Raw genomic sequence first — 25,814 nt, 5'->3', positions numbered from 1 at the left:
TACATACCAAAGTTTATCAAGATTCCTCAAAATTTACTCAAGTTATCGTGTTTACGACCGGACGGACAGACGGACGGACGGACATGACTAAATAAATTTGTTTTTTCGCCCAGATCATTTTGATATATCTATCTCGATTAGTTTCTGCCGTTACGGATTACCGTTATGCGAACAAAGTTAATATACTCTGTGAGCTCTGGGTATGTGGGTAGTTTGTGTGACGATGCACAGTTTCACGTTTTTTGTGGTCTGCATGAAATAGATATGACCATGAATCACTTATCACAACAGAAGGGGGCAGAAATGACAGTTAATATTGGGTATATAATAAATATACCACCGATCTCTATGATCTTTTCAGGCAACAACATATACTATATACGTAATCATTTGGTAAAATTTGAAGCTTCTAGCTGTTAAAATGGTGTAGAAATTGCGAAAAGTTTCTTATCTGAACAATCGGTTGTGGGAGATATATGCTATATATACGACCGATCTCATCCATTTTTTCGGTCCATTATAGCTTGTGTAAATTTTCAGGTGAAAGTGCTTGCTAACATTTCAGCCGCCTTATTGATAACAAATTCAAAGGGCTTATTAAGCTTTTAAAAATGGCGTTTTAATTAATAACTTTAATGGAAATTTTTAATTAGTTGAACAAACAAATTCATATTGACGCATATTGCTGCGAAATGAAATAAACACGGCTTTGGCAAAACATTTTGCTATACTTTTTCATAAGAAAATGTGTACTTGTTTCTACATATATGTGTTTGCAGAGTTGATTTGCGTTATCAAGTTGATATGTGTATAATGAACGTGTTTTTAATGAATAAATACAGAAAAGAACAAAGGGTACACTTAATTAGTTTTATCGGTTTTCAAACTGCTAACAGTTTCTATTGTATACTGCACTAAATTTTGAATAACACTGCCCGAACTTAAGTGGGCTGACATAATCATGATCTTTAGTTAAGATTTAATAAGGCGTTAATTTGTAAAACTAGCCTATACCAGCGGCCCAATTCGCACGACGAAAAAAAAAATTATTACGATATTCCAAGATATGAGAGAATACTACCGACACCCATCCAACAAGTCGCAAACATTCGCAGTCGCGGAGATAAGCAAACGGTGTTAAACAGAAGGAAAGATTTACTGGTTTTCTTAAAAAGGTAGGGTCCAATGCTCCCCTGAAATACCTTTTTTTTAAATAATCTAGAAATAGGTCCGAAAACAACGAACAGATAGGCGATAGCTAGAAAATATTCGGTACCGGTCCTTCTGATATGATTCCCAAAACAGTATGAAGTACTTATGAAAACCATCTTCAAACTTTATGGAGATAGTCCCCAAAAATCTCGACGATATTATTAGGAAAACAATCCAGAAACGGATCCGAAACAGCTCCGTAAAGATCTCGAACACAGTCTCTAAACGATCCAGAAATAGAGTATACTGCAGACCCTACTCCCTCTACTAGTTTGGAGCCAGTGTATACGTGTATCGTCTCGTCCGCCATTTGGGCACCCTTGTGCGAACCATCCATCTATTGTGGCTCTAGGAGCACCTTCAAAGCGCAGATACGGAATCAGGGACTTTCGTGCCTTGCCTTTGGAGGTTTGGAACCACTTCCTCCAGCCACCGCAAGCTCACGATAATGTCGCACGCTATTATCTTCACACCATTATACCACCCTCCCGAATCAAAGGTTGGAAGGGGCTTACTTGGTTGTTCCCGCATCATCTTGAGCATAAAGCTAATAAGCTCCCTTTCTACAGACATCAACCTTTCAGTAGTCATCCGAAAGGATTGCTGCGGAGTTCGGCTAAGCCCTCACACTAACGATAAGGTAGGTACCAGTGAGGGTGACCAAACCTAACCCCCCAGCGGGTTAGGGGATCAGAATATACCCGCGGTAGGTATGCCTGTCGTAAGAGGCGACTAAAATACCAGATTCAAGGGGCTGTGTAGCGCAACCCTTCAGGTTGCCAGCGCAATATATAGCTTCTCCAAACCCAATTGTCAACCTCATCTATCCGAGGCGAATCCTGTTTCACTAACAGACGAGGCTCTGGCGACCCCAAGCTCCTCAGGGAACTTGAGGGTGGGGAGGGGGGAATGGCCTGAAGGTTTAATGTGGCCACATAAATCGTTCCCGAGATGGTCGGGCTAGCACCTTAATGGTGCTGTGGTACCGGAGCGTACCGGATCTGTATCCGACAAAGGACCATCACATCGATAACACTCCCCAAAGCCTCCGGGGAGCAACCTTATCGCTACAACAACAACAACCAAACCTAACCCACAACATGCTTGTTCTAATCTGAATTCGCCAATTTACTAATTTCTGTTAGTGTTGTCAGAAAAAAAAAATTCTTTGGGGCTAAAATCTAGAAAAAAGGCCTAGAAGGAGCTTAATTTCTTCAAGAAAATCCAAAACCCGTTGCAAAAAGAGCTAAAAGTATATGTATTAGGGTGGGTCGATTTATTAATCGATATCGCGCCATCGATTTTTCGATAGGATTTGGGCTCAGGAAAAAAAGTTCCACTGCGCATACCCAAAAAAATAATCTTCGAGCCTGCGAAATTTCAATTTTTTTTTACTTTTTTCGATTTTGATTTTTAATATTATTATTAGAAAGAGCTAAATTTCTTCAAGAAAATCCAAAATCCGTTGCAAAAAGTGTATTTTTTTTTTGTATGTATTAGGGTGGGTCGATTTATTCACCGATATTGCACCATCGATTTTTCGATAGGATTTGGGCTCAGGTTCCACAAAGCATATCTACCCAAAAAAATAAATTGCGAGCCTGCGAAATTTATTTTTTTTTACTTTTTTCGACTTTTTATCTTTAAGGTTTTTTTCATGACCGACTAAAAAAATTTTCATTTAATTGCAAAATTTTCATGTATACCCTGTCCGACCCAAAAATGTCTGCTAAATGCGTTGGCGATAACAGTTTTTTGAAAACAAAAAAAAAAAAAAAAACAAAAAAAAAAACAAAAAAAAAACAAAAAAAAAATAATTTTTGTGTGTTTGGGACTTGTTTTGGTCGAAAAATCAACTTTTTCGATTTTTTATGCATTTTTTTATTTTTAATTTTCAAGGCTCTAAATCATTTTTTATATATTTTCTTCGCGACAATCAAAAAAAAAAAAACCCCAAACTCTAAAAATATTTTCTTTTTTCACAGAACTGTTATCGCCAACGTTTTCAGCGGACATTTTTGGGTCGGGCAGAGTATACATGAAAATTTTACAATGAAATAAAAAATTTTTAGTAGGTAATGCAAAAAAACCTTAAAAATCAAAGTCGAAAAAAGTCAAAAAAATGAAATTTCGCAGGCTCGAAGATTATTTTTTTGGGTATACGTAGTGGAACTTTTTTCCTGAGCCCAAACCATATCGAAAAATCGATAGCGCGATATCGGTTAACTTTCGTCCATACAAATCGGCCCACCCTAATATGTATATTTTTCAATATAAGTTTTCACATTTATTTCAAATCAAGCTTAAACAATGTTACAGTAAACTAAAAAAAAAAAAAAGTAACGGGCCCATTACTGATACTTAGCATAGACTTGACTTGACTTTGCGTAAACTTGACAACTTAGCAACGAATATACTCCACTTAGCGTATACAATATAATGCCAGATTCAGCCAGATCAGCTTTGAAATTTATTTTTAAATAAATGCCAATTTGTATGACAAAATGTCAAAATGAAATGGAAACAAAAAAATGGCATCTCAAAATGTAAACGTCACTTAGAACTTACATAGAAAATCAAAATTCAACAGACTTCGAAGTCAAGTTAAGTGTTGCCAAGTTTTCAGTAATCAGTAACATGCAATGTTCATTTAACAGAACTGTAAGGGACAGTTCTCAAGTCAAGTCTATGCTAAGTATGAGTAACGGGTTCTTAAGGAAGGCTAAGTTCAGGTGTAACCGAACATTACATACTCAGCTGAGAGCTTTGGAGACAAAATAAGGGAAAATCACCATATGGAAAATGAACCTAGGGTAACCCTGGAATGTGCTTGTATGACATGGGTATCAAATGGAAGGTATTAAAGAGTAGTTTAAAAGGGAGTGGGCCATAGTTCTAGGTGTACGCCATTTCGAGATATCGTCATAAATGTGGACCAGGGGTGACTGGAATTTGTTTGTAAGATATGGGTATTAAATTAAAGGTATTAATGAGGGTTTTAAAAGGGAGTGGCCCTTAGTTGTATATGTGAAGGAGTTTTCGAGATATCGACCAAAATGTGGACCAGGGTGACCCAGAACATCATCTGTCGGGGACCGCTAATCTAATATATAAAATTCTTCTGTCACGGTTTTAGAGACTTAACTGCTCCGAAACGGCTGAAACGATTCTCATGAAATTTTGTGAGCATATTGGGTAGGTCTGAGAATCGGCCAAAGTCTACCTTTTTTTCGCTGCGTGCCTAGGGTCTTGAGATTAAAACGTGGACCCGGGTACCCCTGGAATGTGTTTATACAATATGGATATCAAAATGAAAGCTGTTGATGCGTGCTGTAGTACAGGATAATTTTCATACCCCTGGGTGACTAGGGTCTCGAGATATAGGCCAAAACGTGGACCCGGGTACCCCTATAATGTGTTTATACAATATGGATATCAAATGAAAGCTGTTGATGAGTGCTATAGTACAGGATAATTTTCATACAACTGGGATGCTAGGGTCTCGAGATATAGCCCAAAACGTGGACCCGGGTACCCCTAGAATGTGTTTATACAATATGGATACAAATGAAAGCTGTTGACGAGTGCATAGTACAGAATAATTTTCATACAACTGGGAGGCTAGGATCTCGAGATATAGCCCAAAACGTGGACCCGGGTACCCCTGAAATGTGTTTATACAATATGGATATCAAATGAAAACTGTTGATTAGTGCTATAGTACAGGATAATTTTCATACAACTGGGAGGCTAGGGTCTCGAGATATAGCCCAAAACGTGGACCCGGGTACCCCTAGAATGTGTTTGTACAACATGGATACAAATGAAAGCTGTTGACGAGTGCATAGTACAGAATAATTTTCATACAACTGGGAGGCTAGGATCTCGAGATATAGCCCAAAACGTGGACCCGGGTACCCCTGAAATGTGTTTATACAATATGGATACAAATGAAAGCTGTTGACGAGTACATAGTACAGAATAATTTTCATACAACTGGGAGGCTAGGATCTCGAGATATAGCCCAAAACGTGGACCCGGGTACCCCTGAAATGTGTTTATACAATATGGATATCAAATGAAAGCTGTTGACGAGTGCTATAGTACAGGATAATTTTCATACAACTGGGAGGCTAGGATCTCGAGATATAGCCCAAAACGTGGAACAGGGTACCCCTGAAATGTGTTTATACAATATGAATATTAAATGAAAACTGTTGATGAGTGCTATAGTACAGGATAATTTTCATACAACTGGGAGGCTAGGATCTCGAGATATAGCCCAAAACGTGGAACAGGGTACCCCTGAAATGTGTTTATACAATATGAATATTAAATGAAAACTGTTGATGAGTGCTATAGTACAGGATAATTTTCATACAACTGGGAGGCTAGGGTCTCGAGATATAGCCCAAAACGTGGACCCGGGTACCCCTAGAATGTGTTTATACAATATGGATATCAAATGAGCTGTTGTCGAGTGCTATAGTGCAGGATAATTTTCATACAACTGGGATGCTAGGATCTCGAGATATAGCCCAAAACGTTGACCCGGGTACCCCTGAAATGTGTTTATACAATATGGATATCAAATGAAAACTGTTGATGAGTGCTATAGTACAGGATAATTTTCATACAACTGGGAGGCTAGGGTCTCGATATATAGCCCAAAACGTGGACCCGGGTACCCCTAGAATGTGTTTTTAAAAAATACAGAGTAAGTTTTACACCGGTGAGTGATATGGTCTCGAGATATAGGCCAAAACATGGACCCGGATACCCCTAGGATGTGTGTGTATTATGGATATCAAATGAAAGCTGTTGCTGAGAGCTCTAAAGTTCATTTTGATATTCGATTTAGTCGCATCAACCTGGCAAAACTGATAAATATGCATGCGAAGCCGAAATAAAGACAAGAATTAATAATACCCACATACCTATTTACATACGTCCTATTCGATTTGCCTGAAATTTCGTATATAAATTTGCCTATATTAGTATTTACGATGCTTTTTTGCGGGAAGTATACCAGAGACGGACTGTGACTGGGATTAGGACTAGGACTGGGACTGAGACTGAGACTCGGAGTGGGACTGGGACTGAGACTCGGAATGGCACTGGAACAAAACACATACCAGTCTCTGGGACTGGCAATAAGAGATGAAGAAGAAGGAGAAATACTTGAGAGATGAGAAATGGGGGAAGGAGACTGAGAAAGACATAGAATGAGACGAAGATGGAGATGAAGCGAAAAAGACGGAGGGAGGAGTGAATAAAAAGATTAGGAAAAAGTGTAGAGGGGTAGGGCAGAGTTAGACGGAAAAAGTTTATTAAAATGTATGCAGATAGGCCAAATTTAGGGCAGAACAACGTCTGCCGGGTCTGCTACTTTATTTATATATGTAATACCACGAACAGTATTCCTGCCAAGATTCCAAGGGCTTTTGATTTCGCCCTGCAGAACTTTTTCTTTTATTCTACTTAATGTGGAAGGTGTCACACCCATTTTACAAAGTTTTTTCTAAAGTTATATAATAGTTATAATTATTAGTTTTTTGGGGAGTGTTTTGATCGAAAATTTACCCTTTCGCCATTTTTTAAGGGGGTTTTCAGCATACATGCAAAAATGTTTTCTATGAAAACGAATTTGTCTCTTATTTCCTGTCCCATTTAAAGTTATGCGCTAAAAACGTTGGCGACAGTTTTTTGAAAAAAAAAAAAAAAAATATTTTTTGTGTTTTGGGTCTTGTTTTGGTCGAAAAATTGAGTTTTTCGATTTTTTATGCATTTTTTTTTCATTTTCAAGGCTCCAAACCATTTTTTTTATATAATTCAATCAAAAAAACAAAAAAAAAAAAACCCAAACCCTAAAAATATATTATCGCCCACGTTTTCAGCGGACATTTTTGGGTCGGACAGAGTATACATGAAAATTTTACAATGAAGTGAAATTTTTTTTAGTAGGCCATGAAAAAAACCTTAAAAATCAAAGTCGAAAAAAGTAAAAAAAATGAAATTTCGCATTCTCGAAGATTATTTTTTTGGGTATGCGTAGTGGAACTTTTTTCCTGAGCCCAAATCCTATCGAAAAATCGATGGCGCGATATCGGTTAACTTTCGTCCATACAAATCGACCCACCCTAATATGTATATTTTTCAATGTAAGTTTTCACATTTATTTCAAATTAAACTTAAACAAAGTTATAAAAACCGTACAGTAAACTAAAAAAAAAAAAAATAATAAAACAAGTAACGGGCCCATTACTGATACTTAGCATAGACTTGACTTGGCGTAAACTTGGCAACTTAGCCACGATTATCTCCATTTAGCGTATACAATCTGACATCATAATCAGCTTTGAAATTTATTTTTAAATAAATGTCAATTTGTATGACAAAATGTTAAAATGAAATGGAAACAAACAAATGGCATCTCAAAATATACACGTCACGTAGAACTTACATAGAAAATCAAAATTCAACAGACTTGGAAGTCAAGTTAAGTGTTGCCAAGTTTTGAGTAATCACTAACATGCAATGTACATTTAACAGAACTGTAAGTGACAGTTCTCAAGTCAAGTCAAGTCTATGCTAAGTATGAGTAATGGGCCCTTAAGGAAGGCTAAGTTCAGGTGTAACCGAACATTACATACTCAGCTGAAAGCTTTGGAGACAAAATAAGGGGAAATCACCATGTAGGAAAATGAACCTAGGGTAACCCTGGAATGTGTTTGTATGACATAGGTATCAAATGGAAGGTATTAAAGAGCATTTTAAAAGGGAGGAGTGGGCCACAGTTCTATAGGTCGCCATTTCGGGATATCGCCATAAAGGTGGACCAGGGGTGACTCTAGAATGTGTTTGTACGATATGGGAATCAAATGAAAGGTGCTAGTGAGTAATTTTCGATTTCGAAAAAGTGGGCGTGGTCATAGTCGGATTTCGGCCATTTTTTATACCATGATAAAGTGAATTCAGATAAGTACCTGAACTAAGTTTAGTAAAGATATATCGATTTTTGCTCAAGTTATCGTGTTAAGGGCCGAGCAGAAGGACAGACGGTCGAGTGTGTATAAAGACTGGGCGTCGCTTCAAACGATTTCGCCAATTTTCACAGAAAACAGTTATCGCCATAGAATCTATGCCCTACCAAATTTCACAACGATTGGTTAATTTTTGTTCGACTTATGGCATTAAAAGTATTCTAGACAAATTAAATGAAAAAGGGCGGAGCCACGCCCATTTTGAAATTTTCTTTTATTTTTGTATTTTGTTGCGCCATATCATTACTAGAGTTGAATGTTGATATAGTTTACTTATATACTGTAAAGATATTAAATTTTTTGTTATAATTTGACTTAAAAAAAATTTTTTTTTTAAAGTGGGCGTTTTCGTCATCCGATTTTGCTAATTTTTATTTATCACTCATATAGGAATAGGAGTAACGCTCTTGCCAAATTTCATCATGATATCTTCAACGACTGCCAAATTAAGGCTTTCAAAACTTTCAAATTACCTTCGTACAAAAGTGGGCGGTGCCACGCCCATTGTCCAAAATTTTACTAATTTTCTATTGTACGTCATAATCAACCCACCTACCAAGTTTCATCGCTTTATCCGTCTTTGGTAATGAATTATCGCACTTTTTGGGTTTTTCGAAATTTTCGATATCGAAAAAGTGGGCGTGGTTATAGTCCGATTTCGTTCATTTTAAATAGCGATCTGAGATGTGTGTCCAGGAACGTACATACCAAATTTTATCAAGATTCCTCAAAATTTACTCAAGTTATCGTGTTTACGGCCGGACGGACAGACGGCCGGACGGACATGACTAAATAAATTTCTTTTTTCGCCCATATCATTTTGATATATAGAAGTCTATCTCAATTAGTTTCTGCCGTTACGGATTACCGTTATGCGAACAAAGTTAATATACTCTGTGAGCTCTGCTCAGCTGAGTATAAAAATATGTAGGTAGTTTTTGTGACGATGCACAGTTTCACGTTTTTTGTGGTCTACATGAAATAGCTATGACCATGAATCACTTATCACAACAGAAGGGGGTAGAAATGACAGTTAATATTGGGTATATAATAAATATCTCTAGGATATTTTCAGACAACAACATATACTATATACGTAATCATTTGGTGAAATTTGAAGCTTCTAGTTGTTAAAATGGTGTAGAAATTGCGAAAAGTTTCTTATCTGAACAATCGGTTGTGGGAGATATATGCTATATATACGACCGATCTCATCCATTTTTTCGGTCCATTATAGCTTGTGTAAATTTTCAGGTGAAAGTGCTTGCTAACATTTCAGCCGCCTTATTGATAACAAATTCAAAGGGCTTATTAAGCTTTTAAAAATGGCGTTTTAATTAATAACTTTAATGGAAATTTTTAATTAGTTGAACAAACAAATTCATATTGACGCATATTGCTGCGAAATGAAATAAACACGGCTTTGGCAAAACATTCTGCTATACTTTTTCATAAGAAAATGTGCTCTTGTATCTTCATATATGTGTTTGCAGAGTAAACGGTCCCGAAATAGTCCTAAAAAATCTTGAAGTAGTCCCGAAAATGTTGCTCAAATGATCCCAAAACGGTCTTTTAATAGCCTCAAAGTATCTAACCTATAAACAGTCCTGAAAAGATTCCGAGCACAATCCCGAAGTAAACCTAAAAGTAGTCCCGAAAAGATTCCGTACACGGTTTCGAACTGGCCCAAATAGTTCAGATTTTATCATGAGAAATATACCGAACAGTGTCGATATAATCTCGGGAGTCCGGAAATGGCCCCGGAATGATACCGAAATTGTAAAAGATTTCGTTTATGTGGGAACCAACATCAACGCTAACAACAACATCAGCTCTGAAATCCAGCGAAGAATTACTCTTGTCAATAAATGCTACTTTGGACTAGGTAGGCGTTTGAAAAGTAAAGTCCTCTCGCGGCAAACAAAAATCATACTCTACAAATCACTTATCATACCCGTCCTGATATATGGTGCAGAACATAGGTGCTAAGTAATGATTAGATAATGCTAATGATTGCTAATTAACCTTCATTTGCGAAATTCTCTAATTCATTAAACAATTAGAAAGGTTCACCTAATTCCCATTAGATAATTGAAATTTTTATTCTAATGGTAAATCTAATTGCAATTAGTTGCCATTAGCAAAAAAAATTGGTTTACCTTTACAATTAGAAATCTAATTGACTTCTGCTAATGCAATAAGATTTTCAATTAGCTTGAATTAAAATCAATTATTTTGATAAAAATAAATTTTTTTCAAAGAATTATTGAAGTGAACGAATAATGCTGTAAATAAATATAAATAATTGATTCTAATTCGAGCTAATTGAATATCTAATTGCATTAGCAGAAGTCAATTAGATTTCTAATTGTAAAGGTAAACCAATTTTTTTTGCTAATGGCAACTAATTGCAATTAGATTTACCATTAGAATAAAAATTTCACTTATCTAATGGGAATTAGGTGAACCTTTCTAATTGTTTAATGAATTAGAGAATATAAAACAATTGCATCAATTGCTAATTCTAATTGAAATTTAACATGTATGGTCTAATCTGCCACTAGCCGAAAACGAACATCTAGTCGAATAGTGATATTCGGTTATTTTACTAAACAACGCTTGCTAATCGTCTAATCGATTGTTCGAATAATCTAGCATTAAACAGGGGACCGTCGGAAAACCGCGTTTTCTAGTTAAAAAAACTGGACCACTAACCTACTAACCGAATCTAAATAGTCCCCAAGTATTTTATCCGAACCGAAAATCGAACCATTTTGAATCGGTTCTATGGTTAGTTAATAATAAAAAATTTCGATATATAAGTTTATCAGCCCAATTCTAAACAAAAATTCCGTGCGAATTTTTTCCCTTCTCCCATTCCTCGTAATCTAAATAAAAATTCCTTTTTTCGTTTTTTCACTTCTCCCTTTCCTCCTATCCTAAACAATGTTCGAAAAAGTGGAAACCGCTTATGGGAGAAAAGTAGGTATTATGAATATTAGTGAGAGGGAAATTTCTCTGCCATTTCTAAGAAGTTTTTTCACTTGTTAAATTAAAGGGAATGCATCAAAGTAGTTAAAGGAAATTGGTTCTTTAAAAAAAGAACACTTATTTGTACATATTTATGCTAAAATATGTACATTAAGCTGGGTCGATTTATTAACCTATATCGCGCTATCGATTTTTCGATATGTTTTGGACTCAAAAAAAAGTTCCACTAACTATTTCCATAATTTTCGAGCCTGCAAAATTTGAGTTGTTTGACTTTTTTTCTTTGATTTTTAAGGTTTTTTTATGACCTGCTTAAAAAATTTTCATTTGATTTTAAAATTTTCATGTATACCCTGTCCGACTGAAAATTGTCCGCTAAAAACTTTGGCGGTAACAGTTTTTTGAAAAAAAAATATATATTTTTTGGGTTTTGAGGGGTGTTTTGGTGAAAAAATTTATTTTTTCGCCATTTTTTTAAGGGTTTCTTCAGAAACGTGCAAAAGTTTTGCCGATGAAAACGAATTTGTCTTATAGTTCCTATCCCACTTAAAATTATGCGATAAAAACATTGGCATTAACAGTTTGAAAACATTTTTTTTTTGGTTTTTAGGACTTGTTTTGGTAGAAATCGATCTTTTTCATTTTCAAGGCTCCAAATCATTTTTTATGTATATGTTTCCGTAAGACCCACCAATAAGTATACCAAAATGATCAGGGGACGAGCTAAGTTGGTTGAGCCATGTCCGTCTGTCCGTCCGTCCGTCCATCCGTCCGTCTGCCGACCAGATCGGACCACTATAGCATATACCTCCCATACAATCGATTTTTCAATAAGAGGATTTTTGCCATTTCTGCCCCATTTCTGCCTCATTTTAACAGCTAGCTACATCAAATTTTACCACAAGCTTACGTATTGGGCATAGATGGTTGTCAAGATCGTCCAGATCGGACATATTTATAATAAAACTCGATTTCGAAAAAAAATATGAAAATCCTCTTACCTGAACAGTCGGTTGTATGGGATATATATTATAAATATATCCGATCTTGACGATTTTTTCAGACAACCATCTATGCCCAATACGTAAGCTTGTGGTAAAATTTATATATAATTTATTATATATAATTTAATTATAAAATTAAAAATTGCTTCAAATAAATGTTTTCACACATTTAAAAAAAAAAGCAATACGGCCAATCCCCGATTAAATCATACGAAAAAAAATCGATTTCGACCAAAACAAGTCCCAAAAACAAAAAAAAAATTTTTTTAACTGTAAATGCCAACGTTTTTATCGCATAATTTTAAGTGGGATAGGAACTATGAGACAAATTCGTTTTCATCGGCAACACTTTTGCACGTTTCTGAAGAAACCCTTAAAAAAAATGGCGAAAAAATAAATTTTTTCACCAAAACACTCTTAAAACCAAAAAAATATTTTTTTTTCAAAAAACTGTTATCGCCACAGTTTTTAGCGGACAATTTTGAGTCGGACAGGGTATACATGAAAATTTTAAAATCAAATGAAAATTTTTTAAGTAGGTCATGAAAAAAACCTTAAAAATCAAAGAAAAAAAGTCAAAAAACTCAAATTTTGCAAAAACTCAAATTTGCCCACATAGCATATGGAAGATTGATTAAAGTATAAATCACCACAATGAGACTTTTTCGACTCCTTTTGACGACTAAAAACTGTTTAATCAATTCTGCGATCAAAAGAAGACTCGAAATCGACTCCCTCTTATGAGTGAAATATGATTTATTGAAAAAGCAACAACAAAATGTAAAGCGATCACAAAAAATTATTAAAATAAGATTCCAAATAGACTCTTAAATGTCTCGAAAAAGAATCGCAAAAGCTTTAAAACACACTTAAAAATTATGCCCACAAGACTCATAAATGATGGTAAATATGACTCGAAAAAGACTAAATACTGATAAGAAATATAGGTTAAAAGAGGCTCACCAAGTGTAGTCGCGTAGGGTACCATTTTCTCCCAACGAGGGAGTCTTTTCTGATCAGAAAATGAGCGCATATATGCTTATTTTGATCATGCTGGAGACTCGAAAAAGATTCTAATATGATCAATAATTTCAAAAAATGCTGGGTGGGTCGAAAATTATTTTTTTGAGTATGTTTAGTGGAACATTTTTTCCTGAGCCCAAAACATATCGAAATATCGATGGCGCGATATGGGTTAACTTTCGTCCATGCAAATCAACCCACCTTAATGTACATTCTACCACAATATTCTCTAAGTAGAAAAGTATATCATAAGCAACGGAAGAGCTCTTGGTATATTTGATACAGTAATCCAGAAATTGCGCAAAGATTTTTTAAGAAGGCTTAAATAGATTTTTCCATATGACGAAAGACGAATTCAACTCAACTTGGCCGTCAGAAAATTGCTTTACTGAATGGAAGCAGGCAACTCCGGCGGATTTATGTTATCCCGCCGTCTTTTTCTTCTTATGCTCCTCTGTTGACGTTGCTGTGGCACCAATTCATTACTCATTTCTGTGAATACCACATGAAATGCAATACCGTGCATTGTTTATATTTTATTTCTAAATTTCAAACAAATTTGCAACAATAATGAAACTTTTAAATTTTTTAAACAAAATAAGAAATGCACAACGAAATTTCAATTGACAAAACAGCTGACTTCGAAAATTCGAAATTCCTATTCCCCAATTATTGTTCTCCCTGGGGGGAAAGAATTGGAGAAATTTTTCCGCGGGAATAAAAAAATCCGCGAGAACAAAATTCTGAAGGAATATTTAGAATTGGGCTGTATAACTTTTTTGTTTACCTTTTGATACTGTCAATCTTGATGTGGAAATTGATTAGATTTTAAAAGAAGTAGAGAAGGAGGAAACTAAGTCCAAATAAAAATCATTAATATGTAAAATCATATCGTTTGATAATAAAAAGCGATTTCCGAATGATATGAATTGATTACACTTTTCGAATAACTACCCAAATAAAAAAATATGAGCTCTTTAGTTTGTGGAGGGTGGGACACTAGACATTAGAACTAAATACTTAACAGTTATAAGCACATTTTTTTTATTTCTAAACCATTTTACCGACTTAAAGAGCCAAAACACCCCTTTGATGAACCAGTCCAAAAGTGCAAAAACGGTTCGAACCGATCACATGTTTCATCCGATGGGTGCCCCTGGTCTTAACTAATGCGAAAAGTGAACCAATAACAAATACATGTATCATACAGAAAAAAAAATACTCACGTTCACGTTCGCTAAGAAGTGATTGGGGAAGCTTAAGATGTGTAACACTGACATTTTAAAGCCGTGCCGATGACTGATTCAAAGCATTAGCAATTAAAAACACTATTTTTGTCTGAAAAACTCTTTCTTATTTCATTCGTATTATATTATCGATATTAGTTCTTACAACTCCTCTATGGTATTTTATTTCTCTCCCTACAAATATTTCTCAGCTTCAATTTAATATAACTTACATTTGTCATCTGGATTCATTTCCGTGCCTGGCGCGCAACCAAACTCACGCGCGAATTCCACATTATTTGCCAGAACACCGATAACCTTGTACAGCTCTTCGGTATGCGTGTCCAACGGAAGATATAATGGTGGGGTCTCTTCCATAAATTCAGCATAACAACGAGACTGAGCAAAGCCTAAAAAAAATAGTTGTGTATTTGTAAAGTCTACACCGGGTAAAGTTTCACGCAACAAAATAGGCATATTGCTCGGATCCACCGAATCCAACCAGGCGAGGTAGGCGCTGAAAGCAACATTCAAACCAGCACTATCTAACTGCAGTTGATGCAATTTGGTAACATTATAGAATCTATTTGGTATATTATGCAAATAGTTGCTGAACTGTATGCGATAACATTCGGAAATGTTATTAAAAACTTCCACAACCAAATCATCCTGCGTAATCGGATTTTCTTGCGTATTAGGCATTACAGCGTCAATAAGTTCACGCGCAATACGTTGACCGATTAAAGCATATTTTAGCGAATTGGAGTATAAATAATCATAGAATGGTGGTTGCAGTATACCCCAACCGGTAATGAGACCATTTGCCACCAGCTTCATATGGATATCATGTGCCTGAACAATGCCCTCATCCAACTCGGGGTCACCACCATAGAAACGTTGACGTTCTATGTAACCTATATATTTCATAGCGATATCTTGTTTGTGCCAAAAGTTTGTATGTTCTAAAGGTAGATCCAGTAATTTTACATTCTTGTTATCGGGGAACAATAAAGATTCATGCAGCATGAGTTTGTTTCGAAAGGCATTGCGCGCATTATCTGGCAAGCCAACTATATTCAAAGCATCTCTTAATTTTTCCTTAATTGCGACGAATAATTGCTCTACATCACTTCTTATATCGCTACGTTGATATTTATTTTTGTACATCTCACCGATCACCTTGGGAAAGTAGCGCATAACTAATTCAGCGCAATAGCCAGCACGTGGATTTCTCGTCTCATTGCGGGGTAAATTTATTACGCTGAGCGCACGATACATAATGTAATTGGTAAGAGTTGGCAAGGGATTCAATTGCACTAGACGCGCTAAATTATGAAAATAATGCGGCGCTTGCATAACAATATCCATATTTGAAATGCTTGAATTTAGACTATTTTCCAAATACTTTCTGAAATTAATTATATTATCAAATTTTTTAGAGAGATATACAAGATTGCGTCCTTCGTATACAATTCGTTCAGGCTTGTCAACTTTTGCTGATGGTGGAGGCGGAGGCACCGATTCCTCTTCCCTCATGAATCTGCATAAATCAAACTCGAAACGTATAATATCACCAGCGACACGTTCAGTTTCATCCTCCTTTAGTGAAAACCAAGCTTGCAAATCCTTCGAAACTTCTGCTTGCAATTGTGCCGAGACTTGTTCGCGTTCTTCCACATCGACTACGGAGCCGGCGCTGCACAAATGACGTGGAATCAATGTTATTTTAGGTTCCGTTAAAAAAATGACCGCTCTACCAGGTAGCGTGGGGTGTGCCTTATCATCGACATCCATACCGATCAGAAAGTCAAACCCATAATTAAGTCGAAGTCGGGCAATAACTTCTACCCAATCGTAGTGGATACTCCATTTGGTGGCCGCAAGTAATGGCATCCCATGATATTCTTTAATAAAATTCATTAAAAAAGCTTGCTGCAACTCCGATGAGCGTTCCACTGTTAGGCATGACTTATAGAATTCTTTGATTTTGCGTTCGTTCATGGTCGGTTTTTTAGTACGTGTGGCAGCATTGAGCAACATTTGTACATCTTTGCGCACGCGTTGTACTAATTGAGTTTCCATTGATATAGGCGCGTCACCCTCTTGCAGATGTTGCTGATGTTCCTGCCATTTACCGCATGCATAATCATAAAAGTTGTTACATGGATCAGCGGAGGAGTTCATATATTTGAGTACCTCTGTCGCTTTAGCATTGCGTATGATATGTTCATCCCTTTCTCGGTTGTTAACATTACGGTCACCCGCTATCCAATGCACGCAAAAATGTAAAGTGAAAATGCAGTACAAAACCGTCAATAAATGTAGCGGTAGCTTTATAAATCTAAACATTTTGACGTTGTGAAACTTTAATCAATACTAAATTTGTTGAGAAATGCCAATAATATTTTGTATACAAAATTTTTTGCTACAATTTTATACTACAACAAGTAAAGAAGGCTAAGTTCGGGTGTAACCGAACATTACATACTCAGCTGCCAAATTACAGCTTGCAAAACTTTTAAATTACCTTCTTTTAAAAGTGGGCGGTGCCATGCCCATTGTCCAAAATTTTTCTAAATTTCTACTTGCGTCATAAGGTCAACCCACCTACAAAGTTTCATCGCTTTATCCGTCTTTGGTAATGAATTATCGCACTTTGTGGGCGTGGTTATAGTCTGTTTTCAATAATTTTAAATAGCGATCTGAGAAGAGTGCCCAGGAACTTACATACCAAATTTCATTAAGATACCTCAGAATTTAGTCAAGTTATCGTGTTTACGGACAGACGGACGGACATGGCCAAATGAATGTCTTTTTTCGCCCAGATCATTTTGAAGTCTATATCTATCTCGATTAGTTTATGCCGTTACGGGGTAGCGTTATGCGAACAAAATTAATATACTCTGTGAGCTCTGCTCAGCTGAGTATAAAAAGATGTGAGTGAGCATCGTCTTCTTTTGGCGATAAGCAAAATGCCTTCCCCTTACCGCAACATATGTACAATTTCGAATGGAAGGTCACACATTAGTATATGCTAGTACAAGTATGTATGTATGAGTATGTACAAGGGAGGCTGATTAGTTCGTAAGCTAAGTCAATTGGCGTTGACTGATTATGTCTTATATTGAATAACATTGAATTATGGCCCCGCCACAATGGACTTTCTCATATACATATGTAGCTGCATTCAGCGCAAGCTTATGTGTAATTAGTAGATTGCACGTATTTTTATGACGGACGACAGATCGAGTGACACTAGCGATATCTGGCATACAAAAAGTGGCAATCTTCAACTTTTCCTACATGTAAAGCATAAGAAGATGAATTCGAATCCCCAACGGGTTAGAGGGCTTTGAATATCGTAACAGGCGACTAAAATACCCAAACGATTCAAGGGGTTGTGTAGCGCAACCCTTTAAAGTGATTGCCTGTGTAAATAATAGCTTCTGCAACCCAATTTTCAACCTCAAATACCCGTCGCGAATCCTGTTTCTTTAGCAGCCTAGGGTTTGGTGACACCAAGGTCCATGGAACTAGGGGATGGGGGAGGGATGGGCTAGAAGGTTTAATATTAATTTGTTCCCGAGATGGTCGGGCTTGAACCTTAATGGTGCTTATTACCTGAACGTACCGGATCTATATCCTTCCAGATGTGTCTTTATCGCTACAACAACAACAACAACAGCCACCAGAATTCGACATTTGCTTTGGCTATGGGTGTTTTACATTTTGCAAGTGAAATTATTTTTCCCACTCTTTGGTACTATCCCAAAGTTTTCACAATTACAAACTGCATTTTAACAAAAGAATAGCTGACAAAATACTCCGGGGAATATTAGCAGGAAAGCAAGCAGCCACACATGCATGTAAACGGCAAAGCTAAGAGCGAAGAGAATATTCCACATACGTATAATTAGCAGCTAAGAGCGAGGAAGAAAGAGAAATAGTCACACATATATGTACATGTAATAGCTTGATAACCTTCTATGTGATGTAGAAACGAGAAATAAGCAAGCAGGTGTAAAAGACGGCTGCTCGCGAAAGGTGGGGACCCTTGAAGAAATACTGAGAGTATACAAGCAGCGCAAGTTCAGTAATAATGAATCTGGTTGAATCTATTGATTAATTTAATTGTGAAGTACTACTGCCATAATTCGTGATAAAACTTTTAAAAAGGTATCGATACTTGAAATACTCGAATCAAAGTATCGATACTAGTACTCAAATTCAGTAAAGGTATCGAGTATACTCAATCCAAGTGAGTACACCGGAGCCGAGATCGTATATTTTAAATTCAGTAGTAAACAAGTAAGGAAGTTTAAGTTCGGCCGAAAACAAACATTATATAAACAGCGGTGAGACCTTACATATGGAGCTTTTCAGGTCAAGTGTTCACACTTGAAAAACTAGATATGTATCTCCAAAATCTACCGCTGATAAGGGATTTTCAATGGGATTCTTTGTATAAACTACCCCCTTATACCAATCGGCTAAAACTTATAAATCTTGCTACCCTTGCAAGCGTAGAGAGATGCTTGGAATAATTTTTATGATCAAATTAGTGAACGGATCCTCATTGTGTCAGACAGCCAGGCAGCATAGCTACTCCTAAGCCTAAGATAGTGTATGAATGCACAGAAGTCCTAAATCATCTGGGAGCCAAATATTAGCCTTTATTAAGATGGATTTTCGGGCATAAGGAGCATGAATAGGCAGACTACCCAGCCATACACGGAGCTGTGAACTAACAAAGGCACACACTAAGGAAACCGAAAGTAACTGGGAAACAAAACAGTTCAGCCAACACAGAGTGGAGCTACGAGCTCTCTGGGTACTGTACGGGACAATGCAGTCTATGATACCACCTCAGTAAGTTAAATCTATCCGATACACAAATCTGTCGCTTATTTGAGCTGGAGGATGAAGCGCCGGTTTACATTTAATCGCCTCTTGGTATAGATTAAAAAGCCTGATGTGGTACTTAAATTCCTTAAAAGTTTTTTAATACATAGGCTGACAGGCCAAGCACAATGGATTTAAATAAAAATCGCATTGCACCGATTCCTAATAATAATAATAATAATAACACATAATGGCGGTAAATGTGCTCTAGAACGGTCGAGCCGGCGAGTGTACCTACAATACATTAAAAAAAGTAACATTGAAATTGTTGGGACAACATAAAAGAGGCATTCGCAAATATTTATTTACTACTACAAAGAGTAACATTCACATACATCTAATAAATAACACATTTATCAGGGGGATTCATTTCCACGCCCATTCCGCAACCAAAATCTCGTGCAAATTCAATAAAATTCCGCAAAGGCCCATTAACTGCAAAGCGCGCGATAGAATGACGCTCTCTGGGGCTCAATTTGTGTGCAGCAGACGTACCGCCACCGAATTTTCTTGACATAGCGCCACCAGCTTTGCAATGCATTTGTGCAAAAGCAATAAAAAATAGTTGAGTATTAGTAAAATTTAATTCAGGTAACGTTTCCTTGGTCAATATTTCAAAGTCATCAGTCGGCTGTAGAAGTGCGAGCCAATTAAGGTAAGCATTGAATGCCACATTTAGACCTGAACTTTGTGCAATAATTTCACGCAATTGGGTAGCATTTGAAAACAGCAAAGGATCATTGTGAAGATAATTGCTGATTTGTTGACGAAAGCATTCACTACGATTACGATATGCGTGCATGATTTTGAAATCCCAATTCAATGTACCATTAATCGTTGTAGACCATGAGATGTCATCAAAAGCGTTGGCGAGCATGCTAGACAATTTTTGTCCAATCACTGCATAACGCACAGAGTTGGGATAATTGATGTGATAAAGTGGATCCTGTAATAAACCCCAACCCATTTCGAAACGTGTGTGCTGAGCTCTATAGACAATCTGTGCGTCATATGATTCCACATTATTGTAAAGATTTTTGCGTGCTGGTGGAAAAATACGTTGAAATTGTGCTTCTTGACGATCTTTCATTAAAATATCCAAATTTGTCCAATAATTGCTGCGATTTATATTAATATTACTTATTTCCATTTTATTATACTCTGGAAAAAGTAAACGCATTTCAGCGAGTTTGCTCTCGGCTATGTGGCGCGTATAATCATCAATCCATGGTTTTTGTAAATTCATGCGAAAGGATTCTTTTAATTTATCAAACATATTGACCACATCATCTCTGGTGGCGATATTAACACGATTCCTCATATACATCTCGCCGAGTACCTTTGGAAAATAACTTTTCGCCTTTTCCAGACAAAAGAACTCGCGTTTGCTGGGTTGGTCGTTGCGCGGGAAACTGAGCGCAGATAGCGTTTGGTACATAATATAATTTGCTATAGTTGTTTTATTCGTTGTTGCCAGTGTGCGTATAAGTTGCCTGAAGTATGGTTCGGCCGTCATGTAGACAGGTTTATGTATCTGAGCGCCAAAAGTCGCTGATATAAAGTCAATTTTCTTATCGAAATGATGCGTAAAATCGAAAAGTGTTTTACGTATATTACTATTGTAACTCTGCCAAACAAACATTGGTTGTTTTGTATAACGTTGTTGTTGCATACCTTTACACAGTTCGTATTCGAATGCCACTAGCGCGGTCGCGACCTTTTGTGCCTCTTCCATATCCAACGATAGCCAAATATTCAAATTTTCTGCTACTTCATTCTCAATAATCGCATATTCTTCAGCGCGTATATGGGTTTTATTTGTACCCTCTACACTGCAAAGCTCCTCGGGTATTATCGTATCTGGTTCGCCCAAGTAAATACTATCTTCCATTGGATACAAATAGTTGGCTTCAATTTTGACCCCAACCAATATATTCATGCCATATTGGAAACGTAGATTGCCCACTACATCTTGCCAATCATAGTTATGACTTTGCATATGCCAATTAGAACCAGCCACAGCCGGAAATCCTCCATGAGACTCTATTATGCGACTAAAATACTCCTGTTGAGCTACACCATTTCGTTCAGCTAACGTACATGATTTGTAGAAATCTTTCAACTTACGTCCATTCATACCATCCTCCAGTTTCGTTTGTTCATCCAGCATATTTCGTAAGTCATGATCGACCATTGTGCGCATATAGACTTCTAGGTCTTCAATACTTGGTTGTGCATGTCGCGTTTGCACGTAAGGCTGCTCCCAGTTGCCGCATGCGAATTCGTAAAAATCCAGACAAGGATCGGCGTGAAAGTTCATATATCTTGGCACTTCGTTGCGTTTACGCATTATTATTGGTTCATTTTGCTCATCACCTTTAGTAGCAGCGACCATCCAAAACAAAAACAATATACTCCTCCATAGTGTTGTGCATTTTATCAGCATCCTCGTTTGAATTTTATTTTAGCTTTATGTTGTAAGTTTCCGTACTAAGTTATAGCACACACTAAATGTGAACGCTGGCACCAAAAGTACAAAATTGTTGATTTCATAAACGAAAAGTTGATAATTTGAATTCTATGAATGTATTAACATATTGCATATTGTAAAAGTATGCTTCTAATGCTCTGGGACGTTTAAGGTTATCGCAAACAACTATTAATGGTTGTGTTTGTATACATATGATCACGATTTAAAAAAATTTACGCAAGGGATACATTTTATTAAAATTTTTTTTTTTTTTGCATAAGTCATGGCTCAATTATATGGTTGGCTCATCTCATCAGCTGATTTTATTTATTTCATTGCATGGTCGATGGGACTGTCAAAAGGAGATGGCAAACTCAAAATAAGACCAACATTGGCAACATTTTCTTACACATACATAAACTGCTAAGTTTTATGTTTCCATTCCATACCATTCGCACCAACACCAAAACACAGATTTTGACAATTTGAACAGACATGTTTTGTTATTGTACAGATGAGCCAACCATATAGTTGAACCATGGTATAAGTCAAGTATTTTCATTATTGTTTAATTAGATGGAAACTGTAAAATTAGTTCAGAAAAAAAAACATAAATAGGAACGTATTTATTCGCAATAAATGTATTTAAGGTTTTATTTGTTCGAAGATCGCAAAATACACTTAACGGATGTCGAAATTTCATCTAGAACACTTTTGCTGGCGAATATGTAGTAGCCTATGTGCAGCGAAGAAGTTTAACGCAGTGACATAAAGAAGCATTGCTATCGAAAAGATGCTTGCGGAACAGAAAGCTGATGATATATCAACTCGTCTCTCGCAGCTGCTATTTGAGAGCAATCTTACCTTGACTCATAAAGCGAAGTACGCCCTGCTAGAAAAGAGAAATGTGAGGCTGAAGCGAAGAGAGGTCAAGTCTTTCTCTACCTGCATCTCCCAACTCAGTATAGAGGCATCCTCCTATCTCTGCCTCCAAATGGCGGTGTCGATTGAAATATGGTATCTGTCGGAGCTTCCTCGTTTATTCGCATAATATGAAAAATAATACGAATTTATCGAATTACAATGACATTAAGATATGTGACCTGGAATCATGAAAGGGACCTATTGTGCGAAAACAAGTTTTCGAGAAAAACGCGTTTAAAGTTTTTGTTTAGCGACCAGCCGTTATGAACGAATTTTGTAATTAAAATTTAAGTAACTTCCCGACACGCTACAAGCTTGAAACTTGGAGTATAGTTCAGAACCCGATGACAATGAAATAATGAGAAAAAATCTCCGATAGGTGGCGCATGGATCGAAATATTTCAAAAAATCGTATTTGTGGTCCGATTTGACTTTAAATGCGATTTGTGAAAAAACTAAGAAAGATAGAAAACTGCTACTCCTAAATACTCCATCTATTAGAGCTAAGAAAACACATATGATGGAAACTTTAAAATCGTAGAGCGTTGGCCAGGCAGTTCTAACAGCACACCTGTAAAGGCATTAATGGTTTCGGATGGTAAATATGACATCCGGTGTATATAAACAGAAATTGGTTGACTCATGATCATAAACATAATGAAGAACATGCATTTTCGAATAGGAATTCTATCCAGCTCAGGGAACCTTGACTTCAAGATGTCGATTTGAAGTTTTGATTAAAGTCTTTAACTTCCTCCTATCCATGGCTCAACTATATGGTTGGCTCATCTCTACAGCAACAACATACCTTTGTTCCCATTGTCAAAATCTGCTTGTTGGTGTTAGGCAAATGGAATGGAATGAAAACATAAAACTTAGCAGTTTTTGTGTGTTGTAAGAAAATGTTGTCAATGTGTTGTTTTTATACTCAGTTGAGCAGAGCTCACAGAGTATATTAAGTTTGATTGGATAACGGTTGGTTGTACATATATAAAGGAATCGAGATAGATATAGACTTCCATATATCAAAATAATCAGGATCGAAAAAAAATTTGATTGAGCCATGTCCGTCCGTCCGTCCGTCCGTTAACACGATAACTTGAGTAAATTTTGAGGTATCTTGATGAAATTTGGTATGTAGGTTCCTGAGCACTCATCTCAGATCGCTATTAAAAATGAACGATATCGGACTATAACCACGCCCACTTTTTCGATATCGAAAATTTCGAAAAACCGAAAAAGTGCGATAATTCATTACAAAAGACCGATAAAGCGACGAAACTTGGTAGATGAGTTGAACTTATGACGCAAAATAGAAAATTAGTAAAATTTTTGACAATGGGCGTGGCACCGCCCACTTTTAAAAGAAGGTAATTTAAAACTTTTGCAAGCTGTAATTTGGCATTCGTTGAAGATATCATGCTGAAATTTGGCAGGAACGTTACTCTTATTACTATATGTACGCTTAGTAAAAATTAGCAAAATCGGAGAAGGACCACGCCCACTTTTAAAAAAAAATTTTTTTTAAAGTAAAATTTTAACAAAAAAATTTATATCTTTACAGTATATAAGTAAATTATGTCAAGATTCAACTCCAGTAATGATATGGTGCAACAAAATACAAAAATAAAAGAAAATTTAAAAATGGGCGTGGCTCCGCCCTTTTTCATTTAATTTGTCTAGGATACTTTTAACGCCATAAGTCGAACAAAAATTAACCAATCCTTTTGAAATTTGGTAGGGGCATAGATTTTATGGCGCTAACTGTTTTCTGTGAAAATGGGCGAAATCGGTTGATGTCACGCCCAGTTTTTATACACAGTCGTCCGTCTGTCCTTCCGCATGGCCGTTAACACGATAACTTGAGCAAAAATCGATATATCTTTACTAAACTCAGTTCACGTACTTATCTGAACTCACTTTATCTTGGTATGAAAAATGAGCGAAATCCGACTATGACCACGCCCACTTTTTTGATATCGAAAATTACGAAAAATGAAAAAAATGCCATAATTCTATACCAAATACGAAAAAAGGGATGAAATATGGTAAGGTAATTGGATTGTTTTATTGACGCGAAATATAACTTTAGAAAAAACTTTATAAAATGGTTGTGACACCTACCATATTAAGTAGAAGAAAATGAAAAAGTTCTGCAGGGCGAAATAAAAAACCATTAAAATCTTGGCAGGTATTACATATATAAATAAATTAGCGGTATCCAACAGATGATGTTCTGGGTCACCCTGGTCCACATTTTGGTCGATATCTGGAAAACGCCTTGACATATACAACTACCACCACTCCCTTTTAAAACTCTCATTAATACCTTTAACTTGATACCCATATCGTACAAACTCATTCTAGAGTCACCCCTGGTCCACCTTTATGGCGATATTTCGAAAAGGGGTCCACCTATAGAACGAAGGCCCACTCCCTTTTAAAATACTCATTAACACCTTTCATTTGATACCCATATCGTACAAACAAAGTCTAGAGTCACCCCTGGTCCTGAAAGGCCCACTCCCTCTTAAAATACTCATTAACTCCTTTCGTTTGATACCCATATTGCACAAACGAATTCTAGAGTAACCCCTGGCCCACCTTTGTGGCGATATCTCGAAACGGCGTCCACCTATGGAACTAAGGATTACTCCCTTTTAAAATACTCATTAACACCTTTCATTTGATACCCATATCGTGCAAACGAATTCTAGAGTCACACCTGGTCCATCTTTATGGCGATATCTCGAAAAGGCGTCCACCTATAGAACTAAGGCCCACTCCCTCTTAAAATACTCATTAACTCCTTTCGTTTGATACCCATATTGCACAAACGAATTCTAGAGTCACCCCTGGTCTACCTTTATGGCGATATCTCGAAAAGGGGTCCACCTATAGAACTAAGCCCCACGCCCTTTTAAAATAATCATTAACACCTTTCATTTGATACCCATATCATACAAACAAATTCTAAAGTCACCCCTGGTCCACCTTTATGGCGATATCTCGAAAAGGC

The 25,814-nt window shown here is 36.6% G+C and overlaps 3 protein-coding genes across 9 annotated transcripts in view; 1 reads left to right on the top strand and 2 right to left on the bottom strand.

Moving 5' to 3' along the window:
• Usp12-46 (Ubiquitin-specific protease 12/46) overlaps nucleotides 1-25,814 on the top strand; it is a 448,691-nt gene that overhangs the window by 281,594 nt on the left and 141,283 nt on the right. The gene's annotated exons all lie outside the window — the stretch shown is intronic.
• LOC137244750 (neprilysin-like) lies at nucleotides 14,605-16,856 on the bottom strand. Its single transcript, XM_067774199.1, has one exon. The coding sequence runs from the start codon at nucleotides 16,846-16,848 to the stop codon at nucleotides 14,719-14,721; it is 2,130 nt and encodes a 709-aa protein (XP_067630300.1). The 5' UTR covers nucleotides 16,849-16,856; the 3' UTR covers nucleotides 14,605-14,718.
• On the bottom strand, nucleotides 19,673-21,938 carry LOC137244743 (endothelin-converting enzyme homolog). The gene has a single exon (XM_067774185.1). The coding sequence runs from the start codon at nucleotides 21,845-21,847 to the stop codon at nucleotides 19,739-19,741; it is 2,109 nt and encodes a 702-aa protein (XP_067630286.1). The 5' UTR covers nucleotides 21,848-21,938; the 3' UTR covers nucleotides 19,673-19,738.

Source organism: Eurosta solidaginis, chromosome 1, assembly GCF_040869045.1.
Source record: "Eurosta solidaginis isolate ZX-2024a chromosome 1, ASM4086904v1, whole genome shotgun sequence".
Lineage (NCBI taxonomy): Eukaryota > Metazoa > Arthropoda > Insecta > Diptera > Tephritidae > Eurosta > Eurosta solidaginis.
The sequence above is the reverse complement of the archived record's forward strand: the minus strand, read 5'-3'. Positions and strand labels throughout refer to the sequence as shown.